This window comes from Podarcis vaucheri (assembly GCF_965113315.1).
Source record: "Podarcis vaucheri genome assembly, chromosome: 12".
In the NCBI taxonomy this organism is placed as follows: domain Eukaryota; kingdom Metazoa; phylum Chordata; class Lepidosauria; order Squamata; family Lacertidae; genus Podarcis; species Podarcis vaucheri.
The window spans coordinates 25,535,880-25,561,553 of record NC_138750.1 but is presented as its reverse complement, the minus strand read 5'-3'; the positions used below and the strand labels follow the sequence as shown (position 1 = coordinate 25,561,553).

Sequence of the window (25,674 nt, the reverse complement as noted above, 5' to 3'; positions counted from 1 at the left end):
CATGCATCATTTTAATATTTTTCCTCCCATCCACTTTATGTGATGCAATGACATAACAGAATTGGCCAGAAAGATGAGAACTTACATATGAAATGGTGGGGACCTGACACAGCACAGCATGATTCTCCAGGTCTTGCATAACACAGTTTCTAAACTCTGCTACAGATCACCAAAATATCTCCCCATACTTTCTAGTTACCTCCCCAGATATTTAGCTAAGAGCAGAAGAGCAAGCTTGCATGAAAAAGCCATTAGAAATACTCAGATATATAGTGTAAACTAGTATATTGACCCAAAGTCTAGGAGCTGATAAAAGCTCTAACACCAAATAATCAGCATATGGCTGACATAGTTTCAACTACCTTCTGGGTGCAGAACTGTCTTTTTTTTAGAGTTGGAATATTTCCAAGTGCACTGGATGCTAAGACAAAAAATTTCCAAATCATACTGTGTTTTAAAGCATGTTTTTTAATTTTTTTTATTCATACTCTGATCCTTTCAATGGAGAGAAAAATAGCTGATGCCTAGAATATAGAACTGATGTATTTATATGAGAGTTATGAACTTCTACGCCTGGAACATATTTCAATCTTAAATAATATATTGATGTGTTTATATGAGTGGGGATTAATTCAGTAATAAACATCCTTCTACCTTGTATTTCCTGGTGTGGTCATTGCAATGACAGATATGCAGGCCTGGTTTGATTTTTTTTTTTTTTGTGCTTTGCTATCCTTAAAATCTCAAGCGAACCTGTGCAAAAGAAGTGCTCTTTCTACAAAAAGAAAAATGAAAATAAGTGAAAGTCCCTTTCTTGATGTTCAAAACAGCACGTCTTCAGTACTCTATTCTGAACAGCAAGAAAAGGCCTTTCACTGACTGGCTGAAGGAAGGAAAAGATTTAGCTGTTTTCTGCCCAGCTGGGAATTTTTCACTTTGCTCTCTAGTGAAACTGCCAAGCTAGGAGAAATCTTACTAGTTTTTTTTCTTTCTCTTTTCTTAAAAAAAAGAAGAAAAAGATTACTATCAAGAGCATTCCTAAATAGGTCATTAGTGGTCTTGTTTCCTACATGCAGAAAGTCACTTGCAGGTTTCTTAGTTTGTTTCATGCTACAAGTCCCTTGCACATACACACCTTCTGAAGGACAAAAGAAAACTACCATGGGCTTAGGGAGAATTCAGTGCACCTCTCTCAATGTATTAAAAACAATGAAATCTGCAAAATGAACTCAAAACCTGTTCCTTTTAAATAGATCTCAAAGGAACATTCTGAGGCTGATGTGGATAAACACCTTACTAGGTAAGAAAAGAAAGCTCACACAAATGGAAAGACATGCAAACCTGGGGCAAAAGTATGTTGCCCATGCATCAGCTCTGAAAATTATAAAAGTTATCTATATGCAAACAGAAAACAGAATTATTGGCATAAGCCAGGAGTAGGCAACCTAAGGCTCATGGGCCACACGTGGCCCACAGGGGTTGTTTAACCAGCCCCCAAGCCGCCCCCAACCCGAGCCGCCAGCTCAGCAAGTCCCTGCCCGCTGCGCTAAACTGGAGCAGCGCAGCACGGCACAGGGACTTGCTTCCGCAGTGCCGGAAATTGCGTCTGCGCAGGCACCGATGCCGAAAATTGCAGGCCCATGGACAGATCTCCACTGGAGTGAACTAGCCCAGGCAAGGTAAACCTTGCTGACCCCTGGCATAAGCGATCCACTGGAGACTTACAGAAAGGAATGGAGAAAACCCACGCTCTTGTTTCTGATGGCCTTTCTATTGTGTAAAATGATCATAGCACAACAGTTATCATAGCATAAGGTTAAGTGAAGATTTATGCAGAGGTTTGGCAGACTATCTGAAGGTCAGACACACTTTGCATTTCATTTGTCTGGTCAAGAGAGGAAAGTAATATGAGCCTCAATCATGTCAACATAATCTGGCAATGCTCCCATCGCACAGTTGAATTTTCAAAGGTTGCAAAATTGTTCCATACACAAAACTTTGGACATGGTGATACGTTTCCTAAATTTGGGAGACAATACCCAGAAGATGGTTCAGAAACCTCAGCTAGTGCAGAATTTGGCAGCCAGGTTGCTCCACGGGGCAAGACTGTTTGAGCATATTACACCAATCCTGACCCAACTGCACTGGCTGCCAATTAAGTTTCCGGGCCCAATTCAAAGTGCTAGTTTTGACCTACGAAGTCTTAAACAGCTCAGGACTACGATACCTCAAGAACTGCTTCTCTCCACATGAACCTACACAGACCCTGCAATCACCATCTGAGGCCTTTCTTTGTGTGCTTCCTCCACGAGAGATCCCGAGGGTGGCAACATGAGAATGGGCCTTTTCTGCAGTGGCTCCCCATTTGTGGAATGTTCTCCCTAGGAAGGTTTGGCTGGCTCCTTATACACCTTTAGGTGCGAGGCAAAAACTTTCCTCTTTAACCAAGCCTTTGGCTGATTAACATGTAATAGATACCCTTTTAAATCTGTTGTGAGGGGCGGATTATTGGTTTTGTTTTGTTCCTATTTTTATTCTGTATTTTTTATATTGTTATGGTTGTGAACCACCCTGACATCTATGGAGGAAAGGCAATATACAAATTTAATAAACAATGACATTAATAGAGCAGCATCTTCTTACCCAGATGTGTATTCATCATCTTTGCACAGTATTTGCACATGGCTTCCAACTCATTCAATTGCCCCTGGAGAAATGAAATCTGGGCTTCCAGTTCTTCCTCCTATAGTTAAAATTTTTAATGAATTAGTTAATAATAAGTATACTGATAACATATTTTATTCATGATCTATCTAAATTGCATTTCTAACAAACCCTTTCTCAAAGGATCTTGCTCCCCTCCTCCATGTATCCTGCCTACAACCCTGTATTCATAACAACTCTCCAGAAATTAATCCATTGATCTTAGATAATTCAAGCTGTTTTAGAATGTACTAGCTTCTAACTTAAGCAGAAGTAGTCCAACAACTCTTAACTCATGTTCCCCTTACCCATTTAGCACAAGCCAGATCCTTATAGTTTTAACAAACTTTTTGTTACAGACTCTGCTTTCCAGAATACCACCTTGCATGTCTTCAGTCAAAACATGTACCTAGACAAATGATTTGTCTTCTTTAGGGTAGGTAAGTTCAAGGACTTTTACCAGATTCTCAAGGCTGCCTATGGTCTTTTGCAGACAACAGTGATGTTCCAGCTTCTTTAACTCAACACCTCTCAAGGGCTGACACAGCACTTGGGTCAGATCCAGAGGAAGTTGGTTTCCCTTAGCTCCCATTGAAATCAATATGAAAAATTAGTCAAGACTAAAACTTGTGATCATAGACCTGAAGAGTTGGAAGGGACCATGAGGGTCATCTAGTCCAATGATTGAGGAAAGGTAAAAGTCTAACTTAAATCCACAAGTCTTGCAGTAGAGGCAATGGAATAACCCTGCTTTGCTATCTCTCTCTGTGGTGCAGCCTCATATAAAAATACTCTGTGACTGACCAAAGAGGGGGCATAGTTTTGAAACTGGCTTTACCATTAGGCAGGGCGAGGCAACCTTTTTAATCAGTTATGTAGTTATTTACAGCAGAGTCCTAACCATGCTTACTCAGAAGTAAATCCTATTGAGTTCAACGGGGCTTTCACATCAGGTACGCGGGTTAGGATTATTATCACTACTGGGAGCATCATTTCTCTCTCTGCCAAAGTAGTCTGGGCTATGGGGCCATCTCTAATGGTTTGCATTTATTTTATTCTACAAATTATAAAGGCATCGCATGTTTCATGCTACCGGTAATTATGAGTGTAATCTTCTTTTCCAGATTAATCAAACAATGCAATTCTACTTTGTTACAACAGACATATGGGCAGGATTGCAAATTGTGTTATATTTGTAGTCATGAGTCAGTAGCATTAAATTAACTGCAGATTTCTTAGCTATTAACAGATGTAAGTTTACTAGAGGGTCCAACATAACTCTAATGCTTTTCAAATGCCCTCACAAAATTCTTTTGTGCGGAAATAGGGCTGAAGAGTATCTGTGGTGCTATTCAGACACACTTGCAGAGCCAGACTTTTAGAAGAGCAAAACAACCGCATTTCACACGGCTTCCTGTGCCATTCTAAATTTAGACAGGACCAAGTAAATGAAGAGTCTAAATTTGGACCCCAGTCCAGAGAAATGGCAGGTAAGATGTATGTGTAAAGGTTTGCTATGTTGAAAACTGTTTTTGAAAGTAGTTAAGTCAGTCCTTAAACCCAAGTTTGGGAGGAACGCTTTCTGATATGTTAACCAATTGCTCGTAGGACCATTCTATTATGGTCTCTGCAGACTGGCAGTCTAAAAGCGATTCTTGATCTTAGATTAAAAGGTACTGGCTGCAGCTAAAGGTAGCTTCTAACAGTTGCATCTTATCAGCTGCTGACAATCTTTTCTGGAGACCAGGGATTTGGCAACCATCGCGTGGCAAATGATTTCATAAATGTTACATTATGAAGACAAATATTTATGTCAGCCAAGCATTATGGGGAAATATTCAATTAGTGAAAACCTCTACCTATGAGGTATTTGCTTAAAACAGATTCAATATTACTTAAGCAAACCTGTTAAGTTTCCATCTTAACAGACACAATAGAGCAATTGCTATATTGCCAGTTACAGATAGGTAGCCGTGTTGGTCTGCCATAGTCAAAATAAAAAAATTCCTTCCAGTAGCACCTTAAAGACCAACTAAGTTAGTTCTTGGTATGAGCTTTCGTGTGCATGCACACTTCTTCAGATACACAGAAGTGTATCAGATACACAGATACTGAAGAAGTGTGCATGCACACGAAAGCTCATACCAAGAGCTAACTTAGTTGGTCTTTAAGGTGCTACTGGAAGGAATTGCTATATTGCCACTTAGATTTTTTTTAAAAAACATGGTGCTTAAAACTTTTAACTTCTTAAAGCTCACCTACTCTCACAGCTAATAATTTCAGGGTTGACAGGAACATGTCAGCAGTAATGGTAGTAGAAGCAAGGAATGCAACAATAGTAATGATGAATAAGTTGTTCCACTGTGAAAACAACTAAGAAGGAGAAAATTCAACCCATGAGATTGTTCTGCTGAGGGGAAGAAAACTGTCACCAGTTCTGGGAAGTTCATTTCTAGGAAACTGCAGCAAGTACTTCCCACACATTTATACCTCTAGACCACTGTAATCTAAAGATACTCAGCAACCACTTCAATTAAACCCAAAAGTGAGCTGGATGCTTTACTTGCAAGCCAGTAATATATTCATCTAGGTCACCACTTTCACAATGTAATTTAAGATATGTTTCTGTTCATTACAGACTATACTACTTGATGTTTGTACAAAAACCACACAGCATGTTAAATGCAACCAAACCTTTAGTAAACATTTTGAAAACGGGTTTATTTCCTTACACATGAGACTGTCACACATACACCCAGTGCTTTTTTTCTGGGGGGATGCAGGGGTATGCATACCCTTAAACATTTTTTGAATCTTTGTACTTTTGTCCATTTACTGTATTTATTTTCCCCAATTTGAACTATAAAATGGTGATTTTCTTGAGTCAAAATGAGAGTACCCCTAAACATTTTTTTAAAAGAAAATAAGCACTGCATACACCTATATTTATTTAAGGGAGAGTTTCTTCCATAAGGTGGGCCCACAAGTCTGGGATTCCTTTCCATCAGACCCTCATAGAGCTGCCATGGGGAAGGGTTTTCAAAAGGCCTTGAAGACCTCTCTTCTTCAATAGGCCTTCCAGGAGCAACCTTTTATTGGCTGGATGATATTTCTGTTGAATTCAGCTTTCTCTCTTTCTTTTAACGAGGTTTTACTGAGTAGGTTTTTTTTAATGCATTTTTCTTTGTTGGGTGCACGTGGCCTAAAAAGCACCCTAAAATATTTTTAAATAAATGAATACAAATGTTGTTTACTTTGCTAATGTCACATTTTAATCCAGCTTTTAAATCACTGAGCAAGTAAAACCTCTGCTCGTGCAATGGAACAACCTGAAATATGTTCCAGGGAACTGGGGGAAACCCCAGAGCAGATTTTGGGGGTGGGGAAGGTACCTGGCCAGGGTGGGGGGAGAGAAGAGGAAGCTCCATTGCACAAGTGGAAGTTATTCCTCTATATAAACATGGTAATCAATGCAAGGAATGCCGCTTTTTCCATGAGTCGACTGAATTGGCTCCCAGTCACATGGAAGAGTCTCCACAAGAACATGCGGTCCCCTCTTTAGATTTTTGTCCTATATGTAGATACCAGTTTTTGGAACCAGGCAGGCATGTGACATTAAGGGTGGAGTCAGAAGCCAATCCCCACCCTTCCTTCCCCCCTGCACTAGTCATACAGATGTTAATAACTGAAAGGGGCTCAGGAAGTCTCCGAATCAAATTTCATCTCAGCGGTTAACAGACTAGCTGGCCTTCAGATTCCTCCAGTTCAATACTAATAATGGCATGTTTTATCAGCTGTTGTAAAGCTTACAGAGATGGATACCTGTGACATGCTTTAAGCTTATGAAGGATACAATAAAAAATGCTAAATATGATGATTATGAAACAGAAGTGAGGACATTTGCTTCACACACATTGGAAGAATGAAATGAAAACTGCAACATTCATATTTTAATTGCACAAATCCTGTTTAAACTAGAAACCATGTTTCTTACCAACATCTTGGGAAATACATAGTGCTGTCATATTAATTGAATTTATTTCCCCTATAACTGGGGGAGAAAGGCACAGAGAGGTGCCTTCACAAAGCACATACAACGTACACCGTCTTGTGATTAGCATCAAATACAGTCTAATACTATTGTAAGTGGCCAAATGGATGGCAGAATGAATTTTCCTTCTCGCGTCATTCACCCAAGGTTATTATGACTACGAAAACATCATCTAATGTTTCCATTCTTTTGCAACAGTCTGCTTTCTGGCACTAATACATAAATGCTAACTCATGATAATGTTCAAGTGACATTTAAGGAATTGTTGTATTGTCTATGCAAACAGCATGTGAGCAGCAATTACTCCACTAATGCCAAAATATTAACAAATCTCTCAAAACTTAGCAGGCATAGTATTTAGCGGTGTCTGTTCCTAATTTTGAGAATCATTTAGGCCAGATGCCCTGAGTGCTCTCTCCCTCTGTGAGCCCACCTCCTTGCACACATAATCACTGCTCATTCACCTGCTTGCTCCCTCTGGCTCAATCTACGCTCTTGTCCAGAAGAGGTCAATGTATTGTGGATGATGCTCTTTTCATGCTCACACACAAACTTAGAGGGGGCAGGTGACCAGGTAGCAACAGCAAGGAGCAGGAGAAGGCGGAAGGGTCTCTGCAGGTCAAAAGTGGGCCCTCTGCTGAATTATGGACCTTGGTAGGTGTCCAACAATGCTAACCCCAACACCGTCCCTGGCTTTAAGTGCACCAACACATCCTGTCAAAATATGCATGTAGGCACTTGATCATATACATTCTTTATAAATTAACTCAAAATGTATAGGTACTGGGGGAAAATGAAAATGTATGGTTTCACTTTAGTAGTATACATTGCTACTATGCACCTCAGACAAATTGCACACCTGTTTAATTCTGGGTGCGTCTACATATTTGTTTGTTTACAGAGTCTGATTCATGACATGTTCTCTTGTCTTTCTGGATTCAATTAGTGCTACTTATCACTCCATTTGTGTGACTTTTTCAGTTGTGCATTGCTTCTTTTCATCCAGCCCAGGCAATGTCTAGAAGCTTAGAATCCTATGGCCATGGCATGACCATGACATGGCCAAGATGGAGCACTGCATGAACCAGACCTGATAATGATATCTTGAAGTCCACAGAAGTTGCAGAAGGAAAGATGAGATGAAGAAATCACCTAGCTTAAACTTGTATTGGAGTTGTTGATGACTAAACCTTACTGAAGCTTGTTTTAAAGTTACAGCTCCAGCTTATCTTGAATAGTACTAAATATGTGGATTCTGTCCAATACTGGTTTCTGGCCTTGCTTAACCGGATAGATGAACTGTGGCTGTGAGATGGGCAGGAGGAGTATTGCCTGTTGGTTCTCCTGGCCCTCTGAGTGACTTTTCATTATACTGACCATCAGAATTAACAATGACCTTCTGGGTCAGCTAGCTGGAATCAGTTACAGCACCTCAAAAGCATTAACAGAATATAGGAGTAGATACTTGCTCATAGCAAGTTTTGCTTACGTCCCTACATGGCTGGACTCTGGAAATACACAGAATTGCTTACCACATAACTAACCATGGGGTGACACTTCAGAAAACTGCAGTAAGTATTATTTCAAGCCGTATTTATGAACAAGGTATTCATTAATAACAGATTTCTACTGGCCATAGGATGGCAGCACTGTCAGCAACACTAGATGAGCTATCTTAAGAAAAGAGACACAGGAGAAAGCAAACCTCTTCAAAACCGCAGCATTCACTTTTACTCAGTATCTTCAGATTTGTAGGTTATAACATTTCCATGGTAATATGATGTCATGTAGGTATGGGATTGTTATTTCACATTTTGGTTTCTTTACAGCTCGGATGACTATGTTCGGAAGTTAGGAGTAATACTGGCATAATAATTAAATGTAGGCAAATGTTTACAAATAAAAACACTGGCACCAAAATGCTTATTTAAAAAAAGTACTCTTTCATTAGCTTGTGAGGAAGCACTAGATGCCTGAAACTATAGAAATGGAAACAGGCTTAATTTCACCAAGACACTGCATGATTAAATTTTAAAAACATTCTATTTATACGATCTTCATGAGTTTTCTTAGAGCTTACTTTATCATAATCTTTCATAGCGCATATGTACTATACAAATAAAATAATGTATCTTGACATACACATTCATCCCCTGTCTCAGCTCTTCAGATATCTGAAAATTCTTCTTTCTCCCTTCCTCTCTACTACTGTCCTTTCCATCAACTTCTTTCCCCTTTGTTGTGTTAAAAGCCTTGTTGCTCTCTTCAAACCAGTCTCCATTTGCACTACCATTCTGAGGTTCTGTTCCTATATTTATCTCCTCTTTATGCTCCAAGGGATGGGATGTAAGGATTCTACACCAAAACTAGAATTGGATGAGTCTTAATACTGCCTTTAAAGCATGCTGTGGCCTTATGGTCCCACGCTTTAAAAGAAAAAAGATTTGCCTTATCCTCTAAGGCAGGCATCCCCAAACCCGGCTCTCCAGATGTTTTGGGACTACAACTCCCATCGTCCCTAGCTAAGGGGACCAGTGGTCAGGGATGATGGGAATTGTAGTCCCAAAACATCTGGAGGGCTGAGTTTGGGAATGCCTGCTCTAAGGCCAAGGAGAAATAGGACTAACATCCAGTTTATCTTTATTTTTTGCTGTGGTTACACTTGAGGAGTCTTGATGTTTCATTACTAAATAACAATGCCTTGCATTTGGGCTGAAGAGAGGGTCAATTTATTGCTCAACTCTGAACTGTATTGGGCTGAGGGCTTGGGTTAGTTGTGTTTCCTTTCAAAGCTGAAAGGCGGTGAACAAACTACCGTATTTTTTTGCACCATAACACTCACTTTTTTCCTCCTAGAAAGTAAGGGGAAATGTCTGTGCGTGTTATGGAGGAAATGCCTACGGGTGGCATGCCTACGGATTTCCCTCCTCTAAAAACTACGTGCGTGTTATGGTCGGGTGCATGTTGTAGAGCGAAAAATACGGTACTTAATGAAGCTTTGCTGCATGCAATATAGTGTCATAAAATGTTAAAGTAAGCTTCCCCCATTCTACTTATTGTGTATTTAACAGTATTGAGAACATCTGCTTTGTCACATGATACTGTCATATGATACTGATGAAACTTGTTTGCGTGCTTTCGTGTTAACATAACCACAACTCGTTTAAAGTAATGGGAAAATATATGTCGTTCTTGTATGTCCCTGCCCCCACTATGTTTACAGCTCTGATTACTTAGTTCACGTGTTTTATATATCAATGTGAGTGTGAGCTCTAGGAAGACAAGGATTAATTATATGGAGGAAATTGTATGAACCAATCCTGTCTTACTGATTTCATTGGGTATTGAGCACATATAACTTGATTACTACGTAGCTTCTGTCACTTGAAAATGATGCAATGAACTACTCCAAAGACAATTTCGATCATCATTTTGATACTGATTAGTGCTGTTTCTTTAAAATAAAACAATAAAGAGGACTATTTGTTTATAGGCACTCTCCTTCTTCCTTTTCTCATCTTTATAGATTGTCAAGAAATCTAACTAAGTAAGATTATAACCAAGAATCAGAAGAAAATTCTTTTACAACCTAATGTTACAAGATGAAAGAAGCATTAGACTTAAATTCTGACTATAGTAAGGAGAATATGGATCATATCTGAGTAAAAGTAGGAAAAGCAGTTGGCTCTTAAATAATATTTGGTGACAAAAGCTTCATGAATACATTTTAAAAGGTTAAACTAATTCAAAATGTATTAGTTTCTATTGGTGTATTTAAATTCTTAAATGATGAATTTTCTATACTGTAGATACTTTCTTCAATTGTGCAAAATATGTTTGCTATTTTGCAGTTGTAAAAGATATGTTCCAAATCTTCTTTTTTGGCCTTAGCTGGCAGAACACCTAAAGCTCAGACACTGAGGTAAGATACAGAGAATGAGCAGTGGGGTCAGGGGTGCTCTCCACGGCCTCCCACTCTCACACATTTCCCCCTCCTTCCAATGTGCATCTTCTGCCAAGCCAGGTTAAAAGGACCCAAAATATGCTCCCAAACTCGCTTTAAGAACCCAGTTTCAATTTCGCAACACTTTACAGTAGTATAGGGATGATACAAGTAGAATTCATAAAAGTGAGCTCCTCTGATTATTCAAAAGGATATGTGGGTTGAGCAACTCCTCTTTGTAGCCTGCTACAAAGCAATGCCCCACTTGAACACACATCAAGCATCCTCCACAGTGCCTGCCTGCCTTCTCCTAATCTCAAAGGCTCCCTCAACTTGCTCAGGGCAGAAAGGAGAGGTGGCAGAGGATTTAGCTCTTTGGCAGAGCTGTCTTTCCAGTCAAGGGATGCACAGTATTGCTTCAGGTGGCTGGCAAAAATGTGGCTGTTTAAAAAGGCCTCCACAGTGTGTGTGGTTTTTTAAAAATGTGTGTTTCCTTTTATTTCTGAAGTTTTTGTTTTAATGGCTGCCTTGGAACTTATCATTGTAGTTTAGGGTCTTTATGTCAACACTTATGACTAAGGAACGGGAACTGGGATATATTGTGTGATGTGATGTATGGATTTGTTAGCCACCTTGAATTTATTTTTGAAAATTTGGCAGGTTATAATATTTTACAAAAATAAATAAGTAAACACACATTCCAATGTCTCCAATGGGAACGTGACACTGTTCGCATTGATCGCCACTGATGGAAGGTGCAACCTGGCAAAAACTTATACCTTTTCAGTTGCCATGTCCTCTTTGCCTGCGCTAGAAAATGATGATACTTTCTGTGTGCTTACTTGCATCACACGCAAGGGATCAATTTTGGAATGCGCATAGAGATGGTGCATTCCTACTTTTCAGTAAAGGTATCAAAAGATGCATTACAAAGTTGATTCACAGTATGATTTGTAGCACAATGGCAACAGACCAGGAGCCAAGATCTTAGCACCTTTCCTATTGTTTGATGGGGAAAGGCTGCATTGCACCTTACACTGAGGCATGAGAAACCATTACTTCCCTATAGTACAGGCATTGAAGAGATATGTGTGAAGCTATTTTGGAGGCAGTGACAATGGCTGTGGCTCTGCACTTGCTCTTGCATGAGCAGAAAAGGCTGAATTTAAGGAGAACCTAAGGAGGCGTCAGAGAGAATTGGGACACATCTTTCCTATTCCGTCTTCCCTGCCCTCACAACCTTATCAGTGCCTTATAAGCTTCTATGGCAACAGCAGCTAAAGCAGGGAACAGGAATGTGCTGCCTAGACGACTGGTGTAAAGTCTGACGGAGCATTTGTCAAAGTGGTCCTCACTGAGTCCTCTTCTACATCAGTGAGTCCTTGGCCACCAACTTTCTGGTGGCAGCAATGGGTGGCTGTGAGCCACCATTTAATACTCCCAAATGCCCCATTGCAATGTTAAACATGGGAGACATTGTGAGAAATTTAAAACCTAGTGCCAGGATAGGCTGGGAGGGGTGGGGTGCATATCAGGTGTCAGAACCAGTAAGCTTTGCAAGTGTTCTGGGACCTCATCAGCTGCTGAAGCCTGTCAGATCTGGTGCTGAAGTGGGAACAGGGTTCCTTTCTTATTTAGAGGACACCATGGCTGTTCATGAGTTAAGGAAGACACACAGAAAAACAGAAAGTAAGGGAAATAATTCTCCATAAAAATTCGGAACAGATCTTTCCTGTGTCACAAGATACGTGCCTGCCTGTGTACATAGGTCCCTGAATGAAAAAGCAGACCAGTGCAAATAAGGGAGACAATATGAGATCAATAAGCAGTAGGGACTTACAGACTCTTTTTTGCTCATACTTCTGCTGTGCGAACGAGAATGGGAAATAGTACTGAAAAAGGACTCTTTCTTGGTTGCAGACAAAGGTGGAGACCCTGTGTATTCACGTCCCCCAGACAAACTTTCAATGCTTGGAGAAGCGCTGACATTTTTTGAACCCTGCCCTGTAAAGCAAACAGAGGGAAACAAAAAATGATCAGTGGAATACATTGCCATCAAAGAGCTCCCTATCTGAAGTGTCACTCAGTAACCTTCGTAAACAGATGAACACAGAGTGAGATTTTGTGACATCAAAGCACATTTGTCCACACACAGAGGGACTTGCCACTGTGAGACAGGCAGGTCTGCCTAGTGCCATCCCTTCAACGCATACTCTCCACAAGAAAAATACAAGTCAAACACATAAAACAAATTCTGTGCAAAAAACATGGACAGTGCCCTATGAAAGGCGTGCATTCAGTGCTCAGTCTATGCACAGCAGTGTAAAAAAATCCTCAAACAATTTCTCTCTCCCTCCTTTCCAAATACAGAGTTTTTAATATTTGCTAGACAAGGAATTTGGAGGTAAGCAGTGAAGTGTTAGCTTGATAGAGGAGGCATTGGTAAGGATAAAATGGATGTATGTAATGCAGTGGAATCCTATGTACCAACTCAGTTCTCCAACCCGATCCTTGCATAACCAAAACAGCATGATTCATAGATAGGAGAAATATGTGAGCAAGTTTAGGGGAACCCCAAAGTTTGCATAAGAACAAAAGATCTTTAGAAAATAATTCTTCAGGGGCCAGAAAACCCCCAAAATAGCAAAAAAGGGGCTGAGCATCTTCAGTTAGCATGGAATGCTGGCAATCTGCTGGAGAGGAAGGAAAAACAAGAAACTGGGGGGTAGTGGAATGGAATATTCTGAGAACATATGTGCCTGGCTGACTGGAACAGTCCACACTGCAATATTTTGTTGCAGGTTTCACTGGTGTGACCCTAATCCCAAAATCAGTTGCATGTTCTTCCTGTTCATTAGGTGCAACAGTTAGGAACACGGGCTTAAAAAAAAAAGGCAATAGCTCAGATCCTGTAATATATATATGACCACTGCATAAATCAATGTTCACTTGCATGTGTGATGTTTGGAGCTTAAGACAAACAGAGCATGATATGAGAATAGCTTCACGACATTTAGCAGGTACAGTGTTCTTATTTATCAATAATAATAATAATAATAATAATAATAATTCCCTTACAAACACTCAAGGGAGAAAATACATTTAATATAAAAAACTAAAATGTAACAATAAAATAAGAATATAAACAATTTCAAGAGACATATGATTACAGAAGCTAAGGAGCTAGGGAGATGAGAAGCCAGTCAACAACTCAGCAGGTAAAACAACTCCTGGAACAGAAAGGCCTTCACAGTGACAGAAGAAGTAAAACGAGGGAGGCAAATTCCAAAGCCTGAGCACAGCCAGAGGAGAGGAAAGGCTCTGGCGCGCTCTCTCTCTCTCATTTCAACCAGATTTAGATGGGCTATAAAAGAGTGTCTGTCCAGCAGATCTTAATGAGTACATAGGCTTATATAGGAAAAGGCTGCCCATTAGGAATCATGGTCCCAAGCCATTTAGAGATTTAAAGGGCAAAACCAGCACATACTAATTCAGTCTTGCAAATCACCCAGAAGAGTAGAAATTAAGATGCTGAGCTCAGCCATGAACACACTTGGTGGCCTTTGATGTCTCTCACCCACAGTACAGCCTCTCTTTTTTTTACTAAGATGATGCTGAGCCTGTTCAGGCTGAAAGAGAGCAGGGGCTGTGCATGACTGCCTCCTCAACAATATCCCAGACTCTGCCGGCTGCAACCACAAGTCCTTTGTGCATTGGGCGGAAGATCTGAATGTGCACAGAATCCTCCCAGCAACTGAGAACCTCGATGATGGATGATTCCCAATCGCAGGGAGGTCTCTGGGTGTTTCTTGAACACCCAAACGGGGGTTTAGTTAGATTGGAATTGTGCAGACTACACCGGCAATTTCAGATCACCCCTGTCTGTAATCCTCGACAGCTGCTCCTAGCCAGTGCAGAGTCTACTGAGCTAGAAGGACTAATGATTTGACTCAGTACAAGGCAGCTTCCTATGTTCCTAGCAACTATTCCCTGCCAAACTTCAGTGATGACAATAAGGAGAGCCTAATCTGATTGAGATAGAAGTAATGTTGACAGGCCTTGCCAGACACCTCTGCTGACTGCTTCCATCAAGACAAAGGAATACTGCTAAGATACATGCTTAGAGGGGAAGTGCAAGCCAAAGAGGGAAGGAACTCTCATGTTTATTTTGGTCCCACCAGCTTTGGTTCACTCTTTTACTATACATCGTACCAGTTGGCAGTTAGTCTCCTACCAGATCCTCAGCAGCTATTTCATCACAGGTGCCATGCTTCCAATAAAATGGAAGAGTGCCTAGAGTGGTACCTCGGGTTAAGTACTTAATTCTTTCCGGAGGTCTGTTCTTAACCTGAAACTGTTCTTAACCTGAACCACCACTTTAGCTAATTGGGCCTCCCGCTGCTGCTGCCCCGCCAGAGCACGATTTCTGTTCTCATCCTGAAGCAAAGTTCTTAACCTGAAGCATTATTTCTGGGTTAGCAGAGTCTGTAACCTGAAGTGTATGTAACCTGAAGCGTATGTAACCTGAGGTACCACTGTACATACTAAGTACTATCTGTAATTAGGTTTTCTAGTCAACTGGTAGGGGAAAATTGCCCCCATCCCATTCTTTACAGTTCTGTGGAGTGGTATTTGTGAATGCTCTCTTTTGATAAATTCCTATCCTTCACTCTTTTGTCTACTGTTAAATATAACAAGAGGATCATGGTGAAGAGAAGTATACTTGAATTTCTATTTATACCTGAGTTCAAGTCCCCAGCTGTTTATGGAAGTCAATAGGTTGTCAGAGGTAGACTGCTTTAAGTGTAAATGGTGCTCATGGAAAACCAATGTATGAGCTCCTTGATGGGCAGGATAAAAATGGTATTTTAAAAATACAGATATTAAGAAAAAACTTGTCTGCTAGCTGTAATTGTACATATACTAATGTCACCCCAATTGTTGGTTTCAAATCCCTATTGTAGAACTCTATTAACATGAATTCTGCCCAACTAAAAAGTGGTTTTAGGTATTTTTAAAATGTTTTCAGACCTGAGGTTACCAAAAAAAGTGTACTTTGCAAGTGGTAAGCCACCGAACAAACCTGAGGTACAAATCATGGTTTTTCTAAAGTGAGATAAACCATGAGCCCATGTGTATTGCTAAGCCAAACCATGGTTTTGCTCACAGCAGGAGGACCAATGTGCCCAGAATCTTCTCACCAGGAGCCCGTGAATTTTCAGTAAGTTGTGGCATGGCTTTGAGTTATTTGTGAACTGGATCAATATGTACTTGCAGGTTAAAAGTGTAAACTTCATAAAGCAGCTTTTTAACTTTGGGATAAATCAACAATTAGAAGTTCTGCTGCATTATTTAGATTGTCAGTTGGGAAAGTCTGCTAAAAAGTTGCAGAAGCAGGATAAATTATATGATCTCTGTGTAAGATATATTGAAGACTCTACCTTTGGAAGCTGTATCTATTCTATTTTATAGAACTTATTTTTTGGGGGAAATTTAATAGTGCCAAGGCCAATGACCAATATAAATTTATCCATCAACAAAACAAGTAGCAAAGTCTGCTATCACTCCTTTTTTTCTGAAAGCAGGAGACAGGAGAAGAAACAAAAAATCTGAAAAACAATTTAGAATAATTCTGAATGCTTAAGCAACTTTGCTTTTAAAATAGAGAGAGTTAAAAAGAAGAAGAATTTGTTTTACTTTTACAGTCATAAGTGACAACCATTTTGTGTGGGAGTTCCATTCCTGGCCCTCATGCGCCCCACCCCATTATGCCCCACCCTTGTTCCGCCTTCTTCCAGGTCCAAAAGGATCTGCACATCAGCGATTGCGCATCAATTGGACGTGCCTAAAATGGCCGCTGCCTGAACTCTGATTCAGCATGGAAATTAAGGATCTGAGCTATGGGGATGTATCTAACACTCAGAGCAGAATAACTGAATTAATGGACATGACAAATAGTCCATGAATTTCAATTAGACTACTATGAGTATAACTTAATTGGATACACTCCTATGGTTTCAGCAAAGTCACAAAATAATCCCCTTCCACATAATACTGTCAAATGTTGGAAAAAGACTCTCTCTTTGCTTTGTATAAATACTAGCTTTCTAAATGAAGGGAACCTTTTACTTCATTAGATTTACACTGCACTACTTCAGATGTAGGCTCTTAATTGAAGATTTTTAAAAAAGCATTGTAGGCTAAGAAGATATTCTTTCCGAAAGCCCTAAATCAAAATTCCTACAGTGTACCTGAATAGCATAATACTATATGCAACAAAATGGTAATAATAATAATAAATTTTTAAAAAATAGTAGATTCAATGGTGATTCAATAAAGGAAATTTCTTTTTTCTAAACAACAGCACCACTTAGTGGAAGTACGGTGTATGATACACACTGGAAATGACAACACCACAAATGAAACAGGCGTGGATCTGGCTTTCCAATAAAAATGTGACAGGCAAACATACCATGGGTTGCTGTAGCAACTATCCCTTGGAGGGCAGTGAGATTCTGGACAGGAACCGACACTTGAGCATCACTGCCTGTAACTACATCTCCTAGTAAATAAAGTTAAAAAAAAACTTTACCGTAACAGAAATAGAAGTCTTTCATTTTTTGTCTAACTAAGAATGGGAAATGACCCCTTTCTATTACAAATACAATGTCTGACATCTGATCGACTTTCCCTGAGATATATGCTTGTCATCTGATTCTTCCATTTTACTTCCCTTTAATGCCAACATTCCCTACATTTACAAATCTACCACTCCACAGAGTATGCATTTATTTGAACAATTTGTAAAATATTAAAAATAAGAACACACGCTTTTTTTGAACCCTGTAAAACTTGGTAAACAAAGACCACCACTGATACTTGGTGTAGATTTAGGATAATGATTATGTCTAATTTCACATTACACCTCTTAAATATATGTCAAACATGGGATCTAAAAGGATTCTTGAAGTCAGTTCTTGATAAGAAAATGGGAATAATTAACTTATTATTAGGTAAAGGTAAAGGTACCCCTGCCCGAACGGGCCAGTCTTGACAGACTCTGGGGTTTGTGCGCCCATCTCACTCAAGAGGCCGGGGGCCAGCGCTGTCCGGAGACACTTCCGGGTCACGTGGCCAGCGTGACAAAGCTGCATCTGGCGAGCCAGCGCAGCACACAGAACGCCGTTTACCTTCCCGCTGGTAAGCGGTACCTATTTATCTACTTGCACCCGGGGGTGCTTTCGAACTGCTAGGTTGGCAGGCGCTGGGACCGAGCAGCGGGAGCGCACCCCGCCGCGGGGATTCGAACTGCCGACCTTTCGATTGGCAAGCCCTAGGCGCTGAGGCTTTAACCCACAGCGCCACCCGCGTCCCTTAACTTATTATTAAGAAGTATTAAAGCAAAGTTCTTTATCTTAAGAATAAGTTAACAGTTATAAGAAGTGTATTCTATTGATTTTCAAATATAACAAGAGATATTTTTGAAAAGAAGACTGTCTTCCTCAGTCCCTGGATGCCTTTGTTTTACAAACCAACATTTTACAAACCATATTACAAACCAACTGGAATCTTTTCATTAGCTATTGCTTTTACGATCAATTTACAGCATTTCCACAGCAGGAACTCAACACACAAAGTTTCCAATAAGAAAAGGTATAAATTATTGGTAATTAACAATGCAACCCTATACATGTCTACTCAGAAGTAAGTCCCACTGAACTCATTGAGGCTCAATCTCAGGCAAATGGGTATAAATTATTTATTGGTAACAATCCCCTAAACATTAATCAGAATTATATATCATTAGGGTTTAATATGACAGTCAGATCAACCAAGCATTTCTGTTCCTACTACAGCATGAATTGCCCAAGAGGTAATGCCAGTATAAAGGTAAAGGTAAAGGGACCCCTGAACATTAGGTCCTGTCGCAGACAACCATGGGGTTGCGGCGCTCATCTTGCTTTACTGGCTGAGGGAGCCGACGTACAGCTTCCGGGTCATGTGGCCAGCATGACTAAGCCACTTCTGGAGAACCAGAGCAGCGCATGGAAACGCTGTTCACCTTCCCGCCGGAGCGGTACCTATTTATCTACTTGCACTTTGACATGCTTTCGAACTGCTAGGTTGGCAGGAGCAGGGACCGAGCAACGGGAACTCAACCCGTTTTGGGGATTCAAACCACCGTCCTTCTGATCGGCAAGCCCTGGGCTCTGTGCTTTAGACCACAGCGCCACCCGCGTCCTTTAATGCCAGTATAATGAACCACTAACACTACAACAAGAAGAAAACAGTCTAACTTCAGTTTTAGATTTTAATAAGTATTCTGAATATTTGTTTCTGACGATAATGAGACATGCATGGTTTTTAGTCTGACATTTAGAGCACCATTACTGATTAACAGAAGAGGACCAATAAAGAAACAATGTGCACTTGGGGCTGGTAGTCTGTGCTGGAAAGGTGATGAAGATACAGAATCTAACATTGCACTATTCCTTCAGTTTTTTGTTTAGTTTTGTAGATTCTCTCTCACATGCAGATCTAAGTAACAGGAGCAAGGCAAACGGTCAGCCTCCCGCATGCTGAAATAAATACACCCTCATAAGTATCTGCAAGATTTGTGGCTTGTTCTGTGGTTGTTATGTGATCATATTGCTTCCCTATGTAACAAACAGAAGGTAAATCAAATCCTAAACACTGTTATGAGTTTGATGGTGCCAGACTCCTATAATCCCTGGATTAAGCAAAAATCAGAATTTAATCTGGCCTGGGGGGGGGGGTTAAAATGGGTGCAAGAGGACTCTAATCCCTGGCTCAAGTAAGTGTTAAGAGCTAATTAAGGCAGTCTAGCTTCCTCTTGAGGTGACTGTTTGAATCCAGGGATGCAACTTTGGGAGAAGCAAGACCCTCTTGGGGTGCTGAAGCTGTGAACCCCTACATTGCAGGCTCAGGTTGTAAATATGTGTAAATAAACCAAATATTGTAAGTACATCACAGTCTTCGCTGCACCTCATTTCCAGAAGGAAACACAAACCCTGTGTAAGTTCCTGGAACCTCTGGAATCCTGCACTACTTGGAGATTGGGGTGGTGTGAAACAATATCAATTTGGTAATTGACTAAATTTACAAGAGTGCCTAGCATGCCATGTCATGAACCAGGCCTATAATGGTCATGATTTCTATGGTCTGGCCAACTTCCACAATACAAATAACAAAACAAAATCCTGCTTTGGGGCATGCAGGCTAAAAAAAATCCAATTACAAGAAGTTATATTTTTTTATGTTCCATTTCCTTCTATGAAATCATGTTCGCTAGTTACAACCATACATGTTTGTTTTTTTCTTTGTTGATTCTGCTTGTCTGTCCTCCTTTCATGGAATTCCAGCATTTGAAGTGCTAAAACCTTTGTTGTTAGGCTGATGTTCCCCACTTTGTTGGGGGGTGGGGTGGGGGGTGCCAGCCTTGATTGGTTTTTAACAAGCCTTGCCTATTGCTCTTATGCACACTGTTGGCTGGTCATTCTTTCTCTCATCCTGACAGCTTTTCCCTAAAGGATGGGACACCAGAGATTCAAAACCGATTTGCAGATTGTATTTTCAGTTGCAGTTTTCTTACTGTTGAGTAAATTTGCTTGTTTCTGTTCCATTAACTTAGAACTAATGGAGGCAAGTGGCAAACCTTCAATGTCCTGCTATGGTTTTGGAAAATGGACTTGTAACTCTTAGAAGTTTCTAACTGTGCAGGTATAAACTTTAGGTGTTTTGGGGGTTTTTGTTTACCTACTCAGGATAATTAAATTCTGCTTTTTCAGGTGATCTTGAAATACCTCCTTTCCGGTATGTGTGAATGCCATGCGAATTGAGATGTCCCAAGCATCTCACAAAATTGTAATGGTGATGCCTGATGACTAGACGGTTTCGTGATCCTTTGAATTTTTATAGGAATAGGCTAAAGATCTACCTAAATAAATAAGTATTGATTAGCACATAGTGAACAGCCAGTTTGGGGATTACTATTAAGTTAACAGCAATACTTCAGAGGAGTTTAGTAAACTTGATAGTGGTCTTTCAAATCCATATGTGGGTGGCCTGTCCTCAAAACACTTTTAACAAACTTTAATGGTAGCCTGGTAATCTGGGATTGCTTTTACATGCTCAGTGGCTCTTTAAACTAATAAAAGGAAGACCAAGCATGATTTTATACAACAACAGTGAAACCTAACCCATATAGAAATAAAAAAATTCCTTCCAGTAGCACCTTAAAGACCAACTAAGTTAGTTCTTGGTATGAGCTTTCGTGTGCATGCACACTTCTTCAGATACACATACTGAAGAAGTGTGCATGCACATGAAAGCTCATACCAAGAACTAACTTAGTTGGTCTTTAAGGTGCTACTGGAAGGAATTTTTTTATTTTGACTATGGCAGACCAACACGGCTACCTATCTGTAACTGGAACCATATAGAAATATTAGTCATAGTTTTAAGACATCATGAATGGAAGGCATTTACAGTGAATGCAAAAATTTTTTTGCTTAAAAGCAGAAATTTGTTGTTGTTTTTAAATAGTATGAATGTTTATTAGCAGCAGCAGTTAATACCAGTAAAAACAACAATGGATGCATGGCACTTTGGTAGCACAGATTTATGTTTGGTCACAACATGTTTCAATATATTATTCAAAACTGGGGAGGGAGTGTTACAGTCAAACCTCGGCTCCCAAACGCCTCTGTTACCGTATGTTTTGGCTCCCAAAAAGTGTAAGTGTTCCGGTTTTCGAATGTTTTCCGGAAGCTGAACATCTGATGTGGCTTTCGCTTGAGTGCAGGAAGCTCCTGCAGCCAATCAGAAGCTGCGCCTTGGTTGTCAAACATTTTGGAAGCTGAATGGGCTTCCGGAACAGATTAAGTTCAACAACCGAGGTTTGACTGTACAAGGATGTTTATAAATAACAACAACTTCTCAATTACTTCTGCTATACTAAATACAGAACTACAAGTTAAGAATAAAAATACCAGAAACCAACAAACTTCAAGTTCACTAAAAGGAGTATATTTTACAGACATTTGTCAAATCTTATGTAGTAGATCATAAAGCAAACCGATATGTCAGCAGAAGCAATAAGAGTGTTTCAGGCAACTTAGGGTTAGGTAAAAGTAAAGGGACCCCTGACCATTAGGTCCAGTCGTGACCAACTCTGGGGTTGTGGCGCTCATCTCGCTTTACTGGCTGAGGGAGCCAGCGTACAGCTTCTGGGTCATGTGGCCAGCATAGGGTTAGGTAGTCTGTCTTAATTGCAAGACAGCCTTTACATGGAGTGGTGGCTTCTTCATAGTCATGACCTCCCTGAGAAAGCACAAGAGGAATTGTGAGGAAACACTGTGACCAAGGCTCTGGCAGAGCATTTAGTGTGCGTAAGTGTGGTGTGGTGAGATACACATCCGATCATCTGGTTGAGCTACTTCTTTAGAATGAGAATTTTAGGAGTAACATGACCTTTATAGTTATCTGACTATGCTAATGCATGCTTTTCTCTTATTGCCACTAATAGAAAAGAGAACGTTTATAAATCATGAATGGAGCTTAGACTCAAAATGACATATGAATAGTCATGCTCCTTTATCTGAAGCCACAAAATACAGCAACATTTCTTCAGAGCTAAATCAGAACAAGTGATTCAACAACTTGTTGAATTTAGTAGTTTTCCCACGAGTGTTATAAATAGTCAAAATATACCAATATATATTCACAGTATCTTCAAAACAGACCAAAAATTGAATATTTTTTTTTTACAAAGTTCTAATAGTGTTTATCAGTAAAAGGGCAAACAAATGAATGAATATACTTAAAATACCCCTTTGCAATACCATATGAGATTCTATATTGCAAAGCACTGAGGAATGGTGTGGTGATGACTGACTGAACTTTCTCACTATAACAGAAGTAGATTTGGGCAGGGCAGGCAAACACACAGGGAAAGGGTACCGAATCAGGTCAAGGAAGGCACTAGGAGATGGGGACTAGAGAAGGTAGCAGTCAGAAGCAGCAAGCAAAGGGGTTAGGGTAAAGAGGGTTGGCAGATGCAATAGCATGGAAAGAAGGTGAAACAAGATGGAGAACTTGGAGAGTGGCAGGGTAACTGCAGAAAGGGTTTTAGTTTAGAAGAGAGATAAACATGATCAGGAGCTGAGAAGCTGTGGAAGGCTGAAGGTCACATGTAGACTTGGTAAAACTGCCCAAATACTGGGCTAAAAGCCTCTAAGCTTTGCTCATTACAGGATTCCGTCTCAAAACCAAGTAATGTCATGTATTTACCTTTGCTTAGTTGAACTGGTACACTTTCAGATTTCATAATTCTCTGTTGTTGTTGCTGCTGCTGCTGCTGCTGTTGCTGTTGTTGCTGCTGCTGCTGTAGTTGTTGTTGAGGGAGCTCCACTGAGCTCCTAATGGGCACTACAACAGAAGAAAAGCTGCCACTGCTACCTACAACTAGCCCAGTGGCACCACCTGATGTCATGGCTGGGGAAATCAGCTTTCGGCCAAAATTCAGTAAGCTACTAGAAACTTTATTGATGTTCAGCGGAGCAACCTTGGCACTGACACTGTAAAACAAGAGGAAACACAGCGCTGCTACAATAGTGTTGTATGTGGTATTGTCAAAAACTTTCTCTCTCTCTCTCTCTCTCTCTCTCTCTCTCTCTCTCACACACACACACACACCCTCAAATAGGACTCTGTAAGGACAAGCACTATTTTTCAGAGTTCTGTTTTAATGAAAGAAGAGCCATTAGCCTATAAGGAATTAACTTTATTGGCAATTTCAGGGACTCAGGAAATAATTTCCTCCTTGTCTGAACCACCTGAAAACCACACTGAATTTTCTTTCACAGAAGCAAGTGTTTAACATTTATTCAAATGGGGGCTGGGGGTGGGGAGTTCTCTCACAAATATTTTTCAGATGGAAGCAACATATTTCCTTCACTTGTGACTATAATGGTGACCTCGGTGTCAAGTGTAGGTGGCAGTTATTGTCTTCCACACCGACGATGCCAAAAAGGCCGTGCCATAGACATGAATCTGATAGTCCAGTCATTTCAAAATCACAAGCTGAGTCGGTGAGGTTAAGTAAGAAATCCCCTCCCACATACAGACATGAACACCAAGGCTCAACCTTTGTCACTGCTGAGAAGGAAATGCGGAGCTTCCTTTCCACTCCTTAGAGGTTATGATTTTAATTTACACTCCACTTTCCTTTTACTGAAGCACACAAGACAGCTTACAAAGAAACCAAGATACTGTGAGGCTAAATAAGGTAAGGCGCCACATAAAATCCCAGCAAAGACAAAGCAATTTAAAACAGGAGCAGCATACATAACATCAGAATCCTATGGAAGTCTACTTAGGCAAAACTTCACTGCACACCTAAAAGCAGACATATGCCCCTTTCTTTCCCACCTCTGCTTAAGAGGTAATGGAATAGCTCAGGCACTGCTGCTGTTGAGAGGAAGATGCTGAGGTGGAGAGACTTGGGTCCTTTTACTGGACTAGCTGTGCACAAGCTGTGATCAGTGTTCTTAGGAACTCTCCTTTCCCAAACAATAATTCTGATGCTCCATCTGCTTGCTTATTCCCCCCTTGCTATGTCCTTGACACAGCAGTGACTTTCCGAAGCAGCAGTTTAAGCAAACAGGGATTGGGACAGGAAGTTATAGATAGAAAAGATTTGACAAATTAAGTGCGCTCTCTCGCTTTCGCTCTGCTACCTTTGAATGTTTCGATATATGGATGTAAGAGATGGTTTTAGCCACCAAACAAGGATCCATATCTATGGCTTAACCATCAAGATGCATAAAAATTACACAACGATCACCAGAAAAATGGGGATTGATTATGTTACACAGCCATTAAGAAAAAAATTAAAAGCAAGGTATTACTTTAAAAACATGAATCTCAAGAAGATGTGAATCCAGACTCTGGAGAAGATGATTTTGTTTCAGCACAATAAGCATCATTGACCTTGGATATCAATGGATATTTTTAAAACAAGCTGTGTTTTGCTCAGATGAAAATGCTTTGTTTAAGAAAGCTGATTCAAATATGTTCCCATTATGTAGCCACTGGGAAACTTGCTATAAATACAACACAATCGTGTGGTTTTTAATTCTGCATTTTTAATATATACATTAATTAAAATTCAAGTCACAACAGTGAAATCTACTATATATTTTGGAAAGTGGTTTGTCTGTCTGTCTGTCCATTTGTTTGTCCTCAATACATTCCCAAGGTGGGGGGGGGTTGCTCTTCATTGACATTTAGATGCCAGCCACCATACTGAATCAAGATGGCAGACCAAAACATCACTTTGGTGTGACTTCGCCTGTTTTTTTGCATAGTTTGGGCCACCTCTTAATATATCATCACTAAACTTGGAATGATGGCTTCTGAGGTGCAGTGGCAGACTGTTTTAAATCAAAACTGTGTGACTTCGCCCAGTTTTTAACATAGTTTCAGTCACCTTTTAAGATATCACCAACAAATTCAGCTCATGGGTCGCTGAGGTAGAGATGAGGGGCCTAAGTTGATGTTCAGGTGCCAAGTGGTATTTTGAATCAAGATGGGGGACTAAAATGTGACCTGTGGCATGACTTTGCACATTTTTTGGCATATGTTTGGCCATCTCTAGAGATACCATCACCAAACTCGGCACAAGGGTTCCAGATACGGAGACCACAGACTCCATTTCCATTGCTATGCTAGATGCCATTTTTGAAGCAAGATGGAGGTCCAAAATGTGACTTTGGCATGACTTCACTCTTTTTTTATACAAGTTTGGGTGCCTCTCAAGATACACAAGAGTTTCTGAGTTGGGGTTGGGAGTCTTTGCCACTGTTTGGATGCCAGGCCTAATTGTGAATCAAGATGGTGGAATGAAACATGACTTTGGTATGACTTCACCCAATTTTTGGTATAATGGGTCCAA

At 40.2% G+C, this 25,674-nt stretch overlaps 1 protein-coding gene across 10 annotated transcripts in view; it reads right to left on the bottom strand.

The window, feature by feature from the left end:
• Window positions 1-25,674, bottom strand: part of TBC1D5 (TBC1 domain family member 5) — a 246,171-nt gene that overhangs the window by 20,955 nt on the left and 199,542 nt on the right. For 8 of the 10 annotated variants that reach the window (XM_082193334.1, XM_082193336.1, XM_082193335.1 and 5 more), the window contains 4 exons: window positions 23,010-23,296; window positions 17,170-17,259; window positions 12,538-12,701; window positions 2,644-2,743 (listed from right to left, as the gene is read on the bottom strand). In XM_082193334.1, the coding sequence (XP_082049460.1) occupies window positions 2,644-2,743; window positions 12,538-12,701; window positions 17,170-17,259; window positions 23,010-23,296 (641 nt within the window). The remainder of the gene's footprint in view (window positions 1-2,643; window positions 2,744-12,537; window positions 12,702-17,169; window positions 17,260-23,009; window positions 23,297-25,674) is intronic. The other 2 variants (XM_082193339.1, XM_082193340.1) reach the window with 1 other exon arrangement.